At 47.3% G+C, this 13,111-nt stretch overlaps 1 protein-coding gene across 5 annotated transcripts in view; it reads left to right on the forward strand.

The window, feature by feature from the left end:
- The window catches only part of LOC139276009 (cilia- and flagella-associated protein 47-like), a 1,107,008-nt gene that overhangs the window by 97,780 nt on the left and 996,117 nt on the right, over nucleotides 1–13,111 (forward strand). For all 5 annotated transcript variants that reach the window (XM_070893331.1, XM_070893333.1, XM_070893335.1 and 2 more), the window contains exon 10: nucleotides 1,951–2,152. In XM_070893331.1, the coding sequence (XP_070749432.1) occupies nucleotides 1,951–2,152 (202 nt within the window). The remainder of the gene's footprint in view (nucleotides 1–1,950; nucleotides 2,153–13,111) is intronic.

The following is a 13,111-nucleotide window of genomic DNA, read 5'->3' on the forward strand; positions in this document are numbered from 1 at the left end:
CAGCCCCTTTCCCTAGCCGAAGGGACGCCCCGATCTCGCCGCTTTCCCCGGCCGAGTGGCCTCCCGCACAGGCCGGCCGGCCGGCCCGCTGAGTTCCCGGGCGAGGTAGGACTTCGGTTTCATTTTTTATTTATTGGTTGTGCTTGAGAGTTTTGATTTGGCGTGGGGGCGGAGGAGGAGAGTTTGCGGGGGGCGGGGGGGGAGAGAGAAAGAGTGTACTGTGTGGTGGGGGAGTGGGGGGATGGAGGAGAGTTTTGGGCTGGGCGGGTAGAGAAAGAGTGTTTTGTGGAAGAGGGGAGAAAGAGTATTTTGGGGGGGGGGTGGAGAAAGAGTGTTTTGTATATCAGCATCTCTCTTTCTCTGGCTACCCTCCCGCGACCGCCCCCCTCCAACATCGCGGCTAGCAGCTCGCATTTCTCCGGTAGAATTTATTTCATTTTTATTAGTATTTCAATTGTTTGAGCTTTTCCTTGCAATGTTTGGTGCTTGGTTGTTGAGGTCCTCTCCAGTTCCCTTCCCTTCCCTATCCCTGCCCTAATGTCGGACGAATGTGCGCAGCTTTTTCTTCACTGCCCGCAAGATTTTTCAGGGCTGGCCACATACGCTGACCTAAGTCGATTTGGAGTAAGTTTTAGCTGGCCAAAGTGGCATAAATGGCCAAAACTGGCGTAAGTGTCTGGGAACGCCAGACACTTTTGTTTTTGAAAACAAAACTGACCGAAAAAAAATTGTACCTAACTGACTTTTGGGGGGAAAATGGCATTTTTTAACTTACGCCAGAAAAAACAACTTACTCTAAAAAAATTGATGCAAGTCTTGGCCAAAGTTGGGCCCATGGTAACAAGATATGCCAGTAATTGTATAGGTAGCTTGCTTCATACTTTTTAGGACTTATAGCCCTAGAAATTGGATTGCACCCGAATCAGCGCGCAAAGCCATTGTCGTGCCTAATCAGGCTGGTGGCAGGACGATGGCAAATTGGTCCGCTGGCTTCATTTACTTATTACTGGCAGGTAGCAGTTGCAACTTCAGAGGCAGTTTATCGGTCCCGCAGGCAACAAGATTAGCCAGCCCGGATGCTGACCAAGGACGTAATGATGGGTGGGGAAGAAAAAGGCAATTGGGAGGAGGCGAGCGACAGCTGGCAATGGCCCACAGATTTAATGTGGAGCCGGGTGAAGTACTGCTAAGTAAAAAAAAAGTTCAAACTTACCTTTTCAGTGGCAGTCTCCAGTGGCCCCCTTAAGGACCATGGTTTGGCTGTCAAGCACCTGAAGAAACTAACTGCAGCATGCATGGTACATGCTGCGATTATGTGCAATCCAGTTTTGCAAAGGGGGCAACAGGTATTCGACCCTCTATTTGCATATGCAAAGGGGTTAAAGCCTATTTCAGGTGTGTGCCCTGGACACTTATATAGGAGCTTTTACCAACAAGGCGGGTGTCGCACTTCTGGCATGCCCAGAAGCCAAAACCCCATTCCAAGTTGCGGGGCTGGGGTCATTGGCATGGTTAGGGCACATCGATCCTCCAGGGTCGAATTGCTTTGGCTGTAAAAGTTCTAGGAATTTCCTGAAGCCACAACAGCCTGTTCTCAGCTAGCGGGAGTTCCACAGAAGTCTGTTGAGGGTATTGGGTTGAATTCCAGGATTGGTGTGGGAACTTCCTCAGACATACCCCCTTCATGTAGAGGGGCAGGTGCAAATTAGCCCTATTTCTCCCTTTCCAGAATTTATTGGGGCCTTGTTCAATGAGGCAGAACTGGGTTTTGCCCCACTTTCTGCTACCTCATTGGGTGATCTGCTCAATATCTGCCCTGGGCCTGATGGGAATTTTGGGTTTTGGGTGTTCTTTCTTTAATTCAAAAATACAAATTGGTTTTGCATGAAGAACATATAGAATACAAACTATTTTTGTATGATTAAATTTACATTTGTTTTCCATCTTTAGGGATGACTCCTGCTGCCACCAAAGAAACGAGACTGTTGGCTCAGGAGACAACTGATCAAATAAGCAAGTACAGTGATTCATCTCCTGTTACACTCCTCTGTGGCTCCGAAAACATACCCCATAGTCAAAATAGAAGCAAAAATTTAAAAACCAATGCATTTGTTTCAATTCCCGATGGCAGCAACAAATATGAAAAATACATGTGAGTACTTATAATTTTTTTAAAACTTGCATTTATATAGCGCCTTTCATGATCTCAGGACGTCCCAAGCGCTTTACAGCCAATTAACTACTGTTGAAGTGTAGTTATTGTCGTAATGTAGGAAACATGGCAGTCAATTCGTGCACAGCAAGCTGCCCTGAGGATCATTTGCAGTGATGTGCTGGGGCTGTGATGATTGGCCTCCAACAACCACAACCATCTTCCTTTGTTCTAGGTATGACTCCAGCCAGTGGAAAATTTTCCCCTGATTCCCATTGATTTCAATTTTACAAGGGCTCCTTGATGCCACAGTTGGTCAAATGCTGTCTTGATGCCAAGGGCAGTCACTCTTACGCATCTCTGGAATCCACCTCTTTTGTCCAAGTTTGTACCAAGGCTATAATGAGGTTTGGAGCCAAGTGGTCCTGGTAGAATCCAAACTGAGTATCGGTGAGCAGGTTATTGGTAAGTGCCGCTTGATAGCACTGTCAACGACACCTTCCATCACTTTGCTGATGATTGAGAGTAGACTGATGGGGTGGTAATTGGCCGGATTGGATTTGTCCTGCTTTCTGTGGGCAGATTATAACTGGGCAGTTTTCCACCTTGTCGTGTAGATGCCAATGTTGTAGTTGTACCGGAACAGCTTGGCTAGAGATGCAGCTAGTTCTGCAGCACAAGTCTTCAGCATGACAGCCGGGATGTTCTTGGGGCCCATAGCCTTTGCTGTATTCAGTGTGCTCAGCCATTTCTTGATATCACGTGGAGTGAATCGAATTGGCTGAAGACTGGTTTCTGTGATGGTGGCAACCTCGGGAGGATGCCGAGATGGATCATCCACTCGGCACTCTGGCTGAAGGAGGTTGCAAACACTTCAGCCTTGTCTTTTGCACTCACGTGCTGGGCTCCGCCATCGTTGAGGATGGGGAAGTTCATGGAGCCTCCTCCTCCTGTTGGATGTGGCAGGACTGCAGAGCTTTAATCTGATCCGTTGGTTGTGGGATCACTTAGCTCTGCCTATAGCCTGCTGCTTCTGCTGTTACGATGCATGTAGTTGCTAATTTGCAGCTTCCCCAGGTTGGCACCTCATTCTTAGGTCATCATCATAGGCAGTTCCTCGAAATCGACTTGCTTCTACTCTAAAAGTCCAATGTAGGAATTACAGTCTCTGTAACAGATGGGGCAGACAGTGAAGGAACGGGTGGGGAGTCTGGTTTGCCACACGCTCCTTCCACTGTCTGCGCTTGATTTCTGCATGCTCCCGGCGACGAGACTCGAGGTGCTCAATGCCCTCCCGGATGCTCTTCCTCCACTTTGGGTGGTCTTGGATTAGGGATTCCCAGGAGTCAGTGGGGATGTTACACTTTATCAAGGAGGCTTTGAAGATGTCCTTGAAACGTTTCCTCTGTCCTCCTGGGGCTCGCTTGCCATGTAGGAGTATTGGCAGCACTTGCTTTGGGAGTCTCGTGTCAGGCATGCAGATGATGTGGCCTGCCCAACTGAGCTGGTCGAGTGTGATCAGTGCTTCAATGCTGGGGATGTTGGCCTGAGCGAGAACACTGATGTTGGTGCGTCTATCCTCCCAATGGATTTTCAGGATCTTGTGGAGGTAGGTATGCCTGGTGCTGCTCTTGGCATGCCTTCTGCACTCCTCATTGAACTAGGGTTGGTCTCCTGGCTTGATGTTAATAATAGAGTGAGGGATATGCCAGGCCATGAGGTTACAGATTGTGATGGAAGACAATTCTGCAGCTGCTGATGGCTCACAATGCCTGATGAATGCCCAGTTTTGAGCTGCTAGATCTGTTCTGAATCTATCCCATTTAGCATGGTGGTAGTGCCACGCAACATGATGGAAGGTGTCCTCAGTGTGAACGCGGGACTTCATCTCCAGAAGGACTGTGCGGTGGTCACTGCTGCCAATACTGTCATGGACGTTTGCATTTGCCACAGGTAGATTGGTGAGGATGAGGTCAAGTAGGTTTTCCCCTCGTGTTGGTTCATTCACCACGTGCGGAAGACCCAGTCTGGCATCTATATCCTTCAGGACTCGGCCAGCTCAGTCAGTAGTGGTACTACCGAGTCACTCTTGGTGGTGGACATTGAAGTCGCGCACCCAGAGTACATTCTGTGCACTTGTTACCCTCAGTGCTTCTTCGAAGTGGTGTTCAACATGGAGAAGTACTGATTCATCAGCTGAGGAAGGGCAGTAGGTGGTAAGCAGCAGGAAGTTTCCATGCCCATGCTTGACCTGAATCTATGAGACATCATGGGTTCTGGAGTCAATCTTGAGGATTCCCAGTGCCACTCCCTCCCGACTGTATACCATTGTGCCGCCACCTCTGGTCTGCCAGTGGGACAGGACGTACCGAGGGATGATGGAGGAGTCTGGAACATTGGCTGAAAGTATGATTCTGTGAGTATTACTTTGTCAGGCTGTTGACTAGTCTGTGGGACAGCTCTCCCAATCTTGGCATAAGTCCCCAGATGTTCGTGAGGAGGACTTTGCATGGTCGACAGGGTGTGCTGTTGTCATGTCCGATGCCTGTGTTGAGGTCGATGTCAGGTGGTCCGTCCGGTTTTATTCTTCTTATTATTTTTCATAGTGGTTTGATACAACTGAATGGATTGCTATGCCATTTCGAAGCGCTGTTGAGAGTCAACCATATTGCTGTGGATCTGGAGTCACATATAGATCAGACCAGGTATGGAAGGCATATTTCCTTCCTAAAGGACATTCGTGAACCAGATGGGTTTTTATGACAATCCGGTATTTTCATGGTCACCATTACAGATACTAGCTTTTTATTCCAGATTTATTTAATTAACTGAATTTAAATTCCGCAGCAGCCATGGTGGGATTTAAACTCACGTCTCTGGCTCATTAGTCCAGGCCTCTTGATTTCTAGTCTAGTAACATAACCACCATGCTATTGTACTCCATTGTTGCCAATGGTGTTCGCCTAAAATGATTGGGTGTATTTAAATGAGTGAGTAATGATGTGGTAGCATTTTATGTCCCATTTACCATCATTATGTTGTACCTCCTGCCTGTATAAAACGGGAATCCAGTCTTTCTAGGCAGTAATATGAGGGTGGTAGTGAAGGACTCAGCTGCTTTTATGAAAGGATTTATAACAAGCTTATTTCTCAGACAAATTTTTGTAATTATTTTATTTTTGATGCTGAGAACAGCTTTACTATTTACCTTTGTGCATTCTGCTGGAGAGCTCCTATTACTTCTCGAACTCTAAAGAGACAGCAATGAATTTGCCTTTGCGTCTACCCCTGTATCTTTGTTTTTTGGATGAAGAGGAGGGACAACAGAAGGAGAACTGGCTGGTCAGGCATGTGATACCCACCGCCGCTGCTAACACCACCTCAGAATTATACAGACTGAAGCCCTCCTACTTCCATTTATAAAGCAGTGCTTGCTGAGGCTGTTTTAAAGGAAGTTTTGTCACATGCTGCACTGTGACCTACAGCTATCTTCCCCATAGGTACCGCACTACCTGTAGCTCTGAAGTAACAACCTCTGCAGAACCTTTATGCATTGGGGTTGTTCCAAGCAACCAGTGGGGCATCAGTCCCACTAGCCAATAAGTTGTGTACAGATGCATAAAGCATGTCACAGATACATTGTTTGCCAGAACAAACCAGCCCATCTACTTTTCTACAGATAACTGATGGCAGAATGATAAGGCCCTGCAATTTTATTGAGTTGCTAGATTCCCCAAGGTCCAATTACACCCATCTGGCTCCCTTATTTGATCCCATGACCTATGTCAATGGGAAGAGATTTCACTCTCTCAATGTCCAGCTTGTTTGTGACCAGCAGGGCTGCATATTGCAAGTGAATACACTTGCCTGGCAAGTGCCACAATGTTTTAACTTTAAGGCAGCCCACCATACCCACATACTTTGGCCCAGAAAAGCAAGTGTCGGGGTAGATCATGGGAAGTCAAGGTTACTCTCTGCACCCACTCCCAGTGATGCCCCAGGAAGCTAGCGCTGTGCTGTGCAGTAAGGTTTCAGAGAGGCCCTGATAGCAAGGTGAAGAAGATGTTAAAGATACGTTTTGATCTTTGGGCTATGGTGTCTTTTGGCTGGTGTTCTGCAACAGAACCCAATAGACTTCAAGACTGGCTTTCAGGCTTAGGAGGCCGGCGGGGGGGGAGGGGGGACAGCAGCGTAGTGGGTCGCCCTCACGCAGCATTCGACAGTGTTCTGTCCACTTTGTCTTTAACTCAATTAGATCAATTAAGTTACGTCTGTGGGTTTCCTGGCCAATTAAATAGAGTGGGTCTGATGACGTCATCGATGACTCTCCTTGAGCTCAGATATTTAAAGGGGCCTTCCACATATCACATTTGAAGGTTGTTGGGGGAGGATCAGAGGTCTTTGGGAGAGGTGTGGTTGTTGAGAAACAAAAGATTTTCAATCTGAGGCTTGAGGGAAGCATGCAGTCCCAATGGCAGAAGGCAGCACCTAGACTTTCCAACTCTTTCCCAGAAGTTCAGCTCCAGGCAGTTTGAGCACACAGGGACATCCTGTTCCCTGGGGATGGGCATAAGAGACCTTCCATTACCAATTGGGCATGGTTGCAGATCGCGGAGGAGGTCAGCAGCAGGGATATAGTCAGACAGTCCTGGATCCAGTGCCACAAAAGATTTAATGATCTCATGAGGTCAGGAAAGGTGAGTACAATGCCAAATTTAACTACATCCTGATGTGCGTGTCACCTCAACCCTATCACCCTGCCTTCGCAAGTCTACTCCTGCTGTCAATCCTCACAACAACCAAGCTTGCAAGGTGCACCCATCCTTCACTCTCTATGCACCTACTCACATCCCCATATGACTAACCACCATTGACACTCACTCTCATCCTAATGCAATCATAGGAAGTAATGCCACAGAAGGAGGCCATTTGGCAATGTCACACCACTCCCTCATAGTCACCCTCTACAGATGTAGCCATCCATTCCTTATACTCATTCCCTCATTCTCATTAAAAGTTCTCTTCTTTCCCTCCTTCCAGGAGAAGAGAGCCCAGAACATCCGGGAGAGGCAAACAACCGGAGGTGGCCCTCCAATTTACACAAATTTGACTCCAGCAGAGGAGAAGGCGCTGCAAATCAGTAGTTGTAGAGCTGCTAGTGGTGGGAGGTGGAGAGGGGGACCTCCCAGCAATGTGGGGACAGAATTAAATATCATACAGCCACATGGCGTACAACAGTTACTCATGGTGACTTGATGTCAGCAGCCAGTGAAATATCATCATGTGCATAATGATAAACATGGAAACCTAGAAACATAGAAAATAGGTGCAGGAGTAGGCCATTCGGCCCTTTGAGCCTGCACCACTATTCAATAAGATCAAGGCTGCTCGTTCACCTCAGTATCCCTTTCGTACTTTCTCTCCATACCCCTTGATCCCTTTAGCCGTAAGGGCCATATCTAACTCTCTCTTGAATATATCCAATGAACTGGCATCAACAACTCTCCGCGGCAGGGAAATCCACAGGTTAACAACTCTCTGAGTAAAGAAGTTTTTCCTCATCTCAGTCCTAAATGGCTTATGCCTTATCCTTAGACTATGTCCCCTGGTTCTGGACTTTCCCAACATCGGGAACATTCTTCCTGCATCTAACCTGTCCAGTCCCATCAGAATTTTATATGTTTCTATGAGATCGCCTCTCATCCTTCTAAACTTCACTGAAAACAGGCCCAGTCGATCCAGTCTCTCCTCATATGTCAGTCCTGCCATCCCGGGAATCAGTCTGGTGAACCTTCGCTGCACTCCCTCAATAGCAAGAACGTCCTTCCTCAGATTAGGAGACCAAAACGGAACACAATATTCCAGGTGAGGCCTCACCAAGGCCCTGTACAACTGCAGTAAGACCTCCCTGCTCCGATACTCAAATCCCCTAGCCATAAAGGCCAACATACCATTTGCCTTCTTCACCGCCTGCTGTACCTGCATGCCAACTTTCAATGACTGATGTACCATGACACCCAGGTCTCGTTGCATCTCCCCTTTTCCTAATCTGCCGCCATTCAGATAATATTCTGCCTTTATGTTTTTGCCACCAAAGTGGATAAGCTCACATTTATCCACATTATACTGCATCTGCCATGCGTTTGCCTACTCACCTAACCTGTCCAAGTCCCCCTGCAGCCTCTTACCGTCCTCCTCACAGCTCACACCGCCACCCAGCTTAGTGTCATCTGCAAACTTGGAGATATTACACTCAATTCCTTCATCCAAATCATTAATGTATATTGTAAATAGCTGGAGTCCCAGCACCGAGCCCTGCGGCACCCCACTAGTCACTGCCTGCCATTCTTAAAAGGACCCGTTTATCCCGACTTTCTGCTTTCTGTCTGCCAACCAGTTCTCTATCCACATCAGTACATTACCCCCAATATCATGTGCTTTAATTTTGCACACCAATCTCTTATGTGGGACCTTGTCAAAAGCCTTTTGAAAGTCCAAATACACCACATCCACTGGTTCTCCCTTGTCCACTCTACCAGTTACATCCCCCAAAAATTCTCGAAGATTTGTCAAGCATGATTTCCCTTTCATAAATCCATGCTGACTTGGACCGATCCTGTCACTGCTTTCCAAATGTGCTGCTATTTCATCTTTAATAATTGATTCCATCATTTTCCCCACGACTGATGTCAGGCTAACCGGTCGATAATTACCCGTTTTCTCTCTCCCTCCTTTTTAAAAAAGTGGTGTTACATTAGCTACCCTCCAGTCCATAGGAACTGATCCAGAGTCGATAGCTGTTGGAAAATGATCACCAATGCAGCCACTATTTCTAGGGCCACTTCCTTCAGTACTCTGGGATGCAGACTATCAGGCCCCGGGGATTTATCAGCCCTCAATCCCATCAATTTCCCTAACACAATTTCCCGCCTAATAAGTATTTCCTTCAGTTTCTCCTTCTCACTAGACCCTCGGTCCCCTAGTATTTCCGGAATGTTATTTGTGTCTTCCTTCGTGAAGACAGAACCAAAATATTTTTTCAACTGGTCTACCATTTCTTTGTCCCCCATTATAAATTCACCTGAATCCGACTGCAAGGGACCTACGTTTGTCTTCACTAATCTTTTTCTCTTCACATATCTATAGACGCTTTTGCAGTCAGTTTTTATTTTCCTAGCAAGCTTCCTTTCATACTCTATTTTCCCCCTCCTAATTAAACCCTTTGTCTTCCTCTGTTGAATTATAAAATTCTCCCAGTCTTTAGGTTTGCTGCTTTTTCTGGCCAATTTATCTGCCTCTTCCTTGGATTTAACATTATCCTCAATTTCCCTTATTAACAACGGTTGAGCCACCTTCCCCATTTTATTTTTATTCCAGACAGGGATGTACAATTGTTGAAGTTCATCCATGTGATCTTTAAATGTTTGCCATTGCCTATCCACCGTCAACCCTTTGAGTATCATTCGCCAGTCTATTCTAGCCAATTCACGTCTCATACCATCTAAGTTACCTTTCCTTAAGTTCAGGACCCTAGTCGCTGAATTAACTGTGTCACTCTCCATCTTAATAAAGAATTCTACCATATTATGGTCACTCTTCCCCAAGGGATCTCGCACAGCAAGATTGCTAATTAGTCCTTTCTCATTACACATCACCCAGTCTAGGATGGCCAGCCCTCTAGTTGGTTCCTCGACATATTGGTCTAGAAAACCATCCCTAATACACTCAGGAACACATTGCTACCAGTTTGGTTAGCCCAATCTATATGTAGATTAAAGGCGCCCATGATAACTGCTGTACCTTTATTGCACGCATCCCTAATTTCTTGTTTGATGCTGTCCCCAACCTCACTACTACAGTTTGGTGGTCTGTACACAACACCCACCAGCGTTTTCTGCCCTTTGGTATTCCGTTGCTCCACCCATACCGATTACACATCATCTAAGCTAATATCCTTCCTTACTATTGTGTTAATTTTGTTTTTAACGAGCAACGCCACCCCACCTTCTTTTCCTTTCTATCTATCCTTCCTGAATGTTGAATAACCCTGGATGTTGAGTTCCCAGCCTTGGTCACCCTGGAGCCATGGCTCCGTGATGTCAATTATATCATATTCGTTACTTGCTGCCTGCCTGGTTAATTCGTCCACCTTATTACGAATACTTCTCGCATTGAGACACAGAGCCTTCAGGCTTGTCTTTTTAACACACTTTGCCCCTTTAGAATTTTGCTGTAATGTGGCCCTTTTTGCTTTTTGCCTTGAGTTTCTTTGCCCTCCACTTTTACTTTTCTTCTTTCTATCTTTTGCTTCTGCCCCCATTCTACTTCCCTCTGTCTCGCTGCATAGGTTTCAATCCCCCTGCCATATTAGTTTAACCCCTCCCCAACAGCACGAGCAAACACTCCCTCTTGGACATTGGTTCTGGTCCTGCTCAGCTGCAGACCGACCGGTTTGTACTGGTCCCACCTCCCCCAGAACCGGTTCCAATGTCCCAGGAATTTGAATCCCTCCCTTGTGCACCACTCCTCAAGCCACGTATTCATCTTAGCTATCCTGCAATTCCTACTCTGACTAGCATGTGGTACTGGTAGCAATCCTGAGATTACTACCTTTGAGGTCCTACTTTTTAATTTAGTTCCTAGCTCCCTAAATTCGTCTTGTAGGACCTCATCCCGTTTTTACCTATATCGTTGGTACCTATATGCACCACGGCAACTGGCTGTCCACCCTTCCCCTTCAAAATGTTCTGCAGCCGCTCCAAGACATCCTTGACCCTTGCACCAGGGAGGCAACATACCATCCTGGAGTCACGGTTGCGGCCGCAGAAACGTCTATCTATTCCCCTTACAATAGAATCCCCTACCACTATAGTTCTCCCACTCTTTTTCCTGCCCTCCTGTGCAGCAGAGCCATCCACGGTGCCATGAACTTTCTGCTGCTGCTCTACCCTGATGAGTCATCCCCGCCAACAGTACCCAAAGCTGTGTATTTGTTTTGCAGGGGGATGACCGCAGGGGACCCCTGCACTACCTTCCTTGCACTGCTCTTCCTGTTGGTCACCCATCCCATATCTGGCTGTGTAACCTTTATCTGCGGTGTGGCCAATTCACTAAACGTGCTATTCACGACATCCTCAGCATCACGGATGCTCCAGAGTGAATCCACCCGCAGTTCCAGTGCCGCAATGCGGTCTGTCAGGAGCTGCAGCCGGATACACTTCCTGCACATGTAGTCGTCAGGGATGCTGGAAGCATCCCTGACTTCCCACATAGCACAGGAGGAGATGACATGTGTCCAAACTCTCCTGCCATGACTTAACCCCTAGATTAACTTAATTTGGCAACAACAATGATAAAGGTTACCTACTGATAAAGGAAAAGAAAAAGAAAAACTACTCACCAATCACCAGCCAATCACTTACCCCCTTGGCTGTGACGTCACCCTTCGATTTCTTTCTACTTCTTTTTTGCATTCTCTCTCTGCTGCAGCTGCACCGGCTGGCCTCTCCGACACCTCCTCGAACTCCCACCGCGCCTCCCAACTGATAGGCCTTTTGTAGGCCTCCTGGATTTCCCGCTCCACCTCTCCGACGCCACCTTGAACTCCCGCCGTGCCTCCCGACTGATGGGCCTTTTGTAGGCCTCTTGGATCTCCCGTTCCACCTCTCCGACGTCTCCTCGAACTCCTGCCACGACTCTCCGACTGATGGGCCTTTTGTAGGCCTCCTGCATGACCCGCTCCGCCTCTCTGACGCCTCCTCAAACATTGCACATTCTTATTATTACATTTCTAATTCATGTCTTTACTCTCTCACTGGTCCATCAAATGCTACCCCCTCACTGTCCAGCCAGAGGAGAAAGATGATTCCTCAGAGGAAGCTTAGCTCTCTGAGGGTGCACCGCCACTAGAACCATGAACACCCAGCACCAGCGCATATACATGCACCTCGATGGGTCCAGTGAGACATAGAGTAGTGTTGTCACCTGGTGTCTCACAGATCACAAGTGAGCAAGAGCAGATGGTGGAGACAGGAACATCATTGGAGAGTCCCCTTCGGAGGCCACAGCACAGTTCCAGTTCAGCTCAGCTGCAAGCAACTGTTGAACCTTGGGGGCCGTTGACAAAGAGGTTGATGTTGGAGGAGCAGAAACAAATGCGCGAGGCTCTGGCAGCTTTTCCAGTTGCGATGTGTGCAATTGTAGAGAGAACAAAGGAGTCCATCTCCAGCATGAGCACCACCATCTCACAGTCAATAGCGACGATGTCTGTTCCAAGGAAATGATGACCACCTGCATGGAGGATCAAATGCGGCAGTCGAATGAGAACATGCTTGCTGTGAACAGATTGCAGACTCTCATTGACTTAACTCTCGGAGGGATATCAACATAGGCTTAAATGTTCATCGCTCCATTGATGTGCAGCAAGGTGCTCTCCAGTTATTTGCTAGGTGGAAAGTGTGGGTGGGCTATGAGAGGGATGATGGTGAGAGGGAACATGGAAGTGTGGGCTCTTCTCAAAATGCTGCCACTACTCCCTCCTCCTCAGTCAGAGCCCCACATGTTGCCTTAGATCCGAAGGCAAAGTCAGCTCCTGCACTGTTGCAGCAGGAGCAGTCTTTTGCGGGGCCCTCATGGGCTCTAAAACCCAGAGAACATCCACCAAAAGTGTCAAAGCAGTCATAGCTGGGAAGTGAGCAGCCTACTGCTTCCTCTGCTGAATCCACAGGGGTTACATCTTGTAGAAGCATGCGGAAAAGAAAAAAGACACAATCGTATGCACATGGGTGTTTGTCAAAATATTAGTCTTAAGTTTCAGTTCCATTTATGACACACATAAATTTATTTCTTTGCACTACTTTCCCATCTTGTCCATTTTTGCCCGCTACCTGGGAAGTGGCTTTGTCACTTGGAATGAATGGTGAGACATTACTTAACCTTGAGCAATGGAGGTTTGGTTGA

Source organism: Pristiophorus japonicus, chromosome 11 (genome assembly GCF_044704955.1).
Source record: "Pristiophorus japonicus isolate sPriJap1 chromosome 11, sPriJap1.hap1, whole genome shotgun sequence".
Classification (NCBI taxonomy): Eukaryota; Metazoa; Chordata; class Chondrichthyes; family Pristiophoridae; genus Pristiophorus; species Pristiophorus japonicus.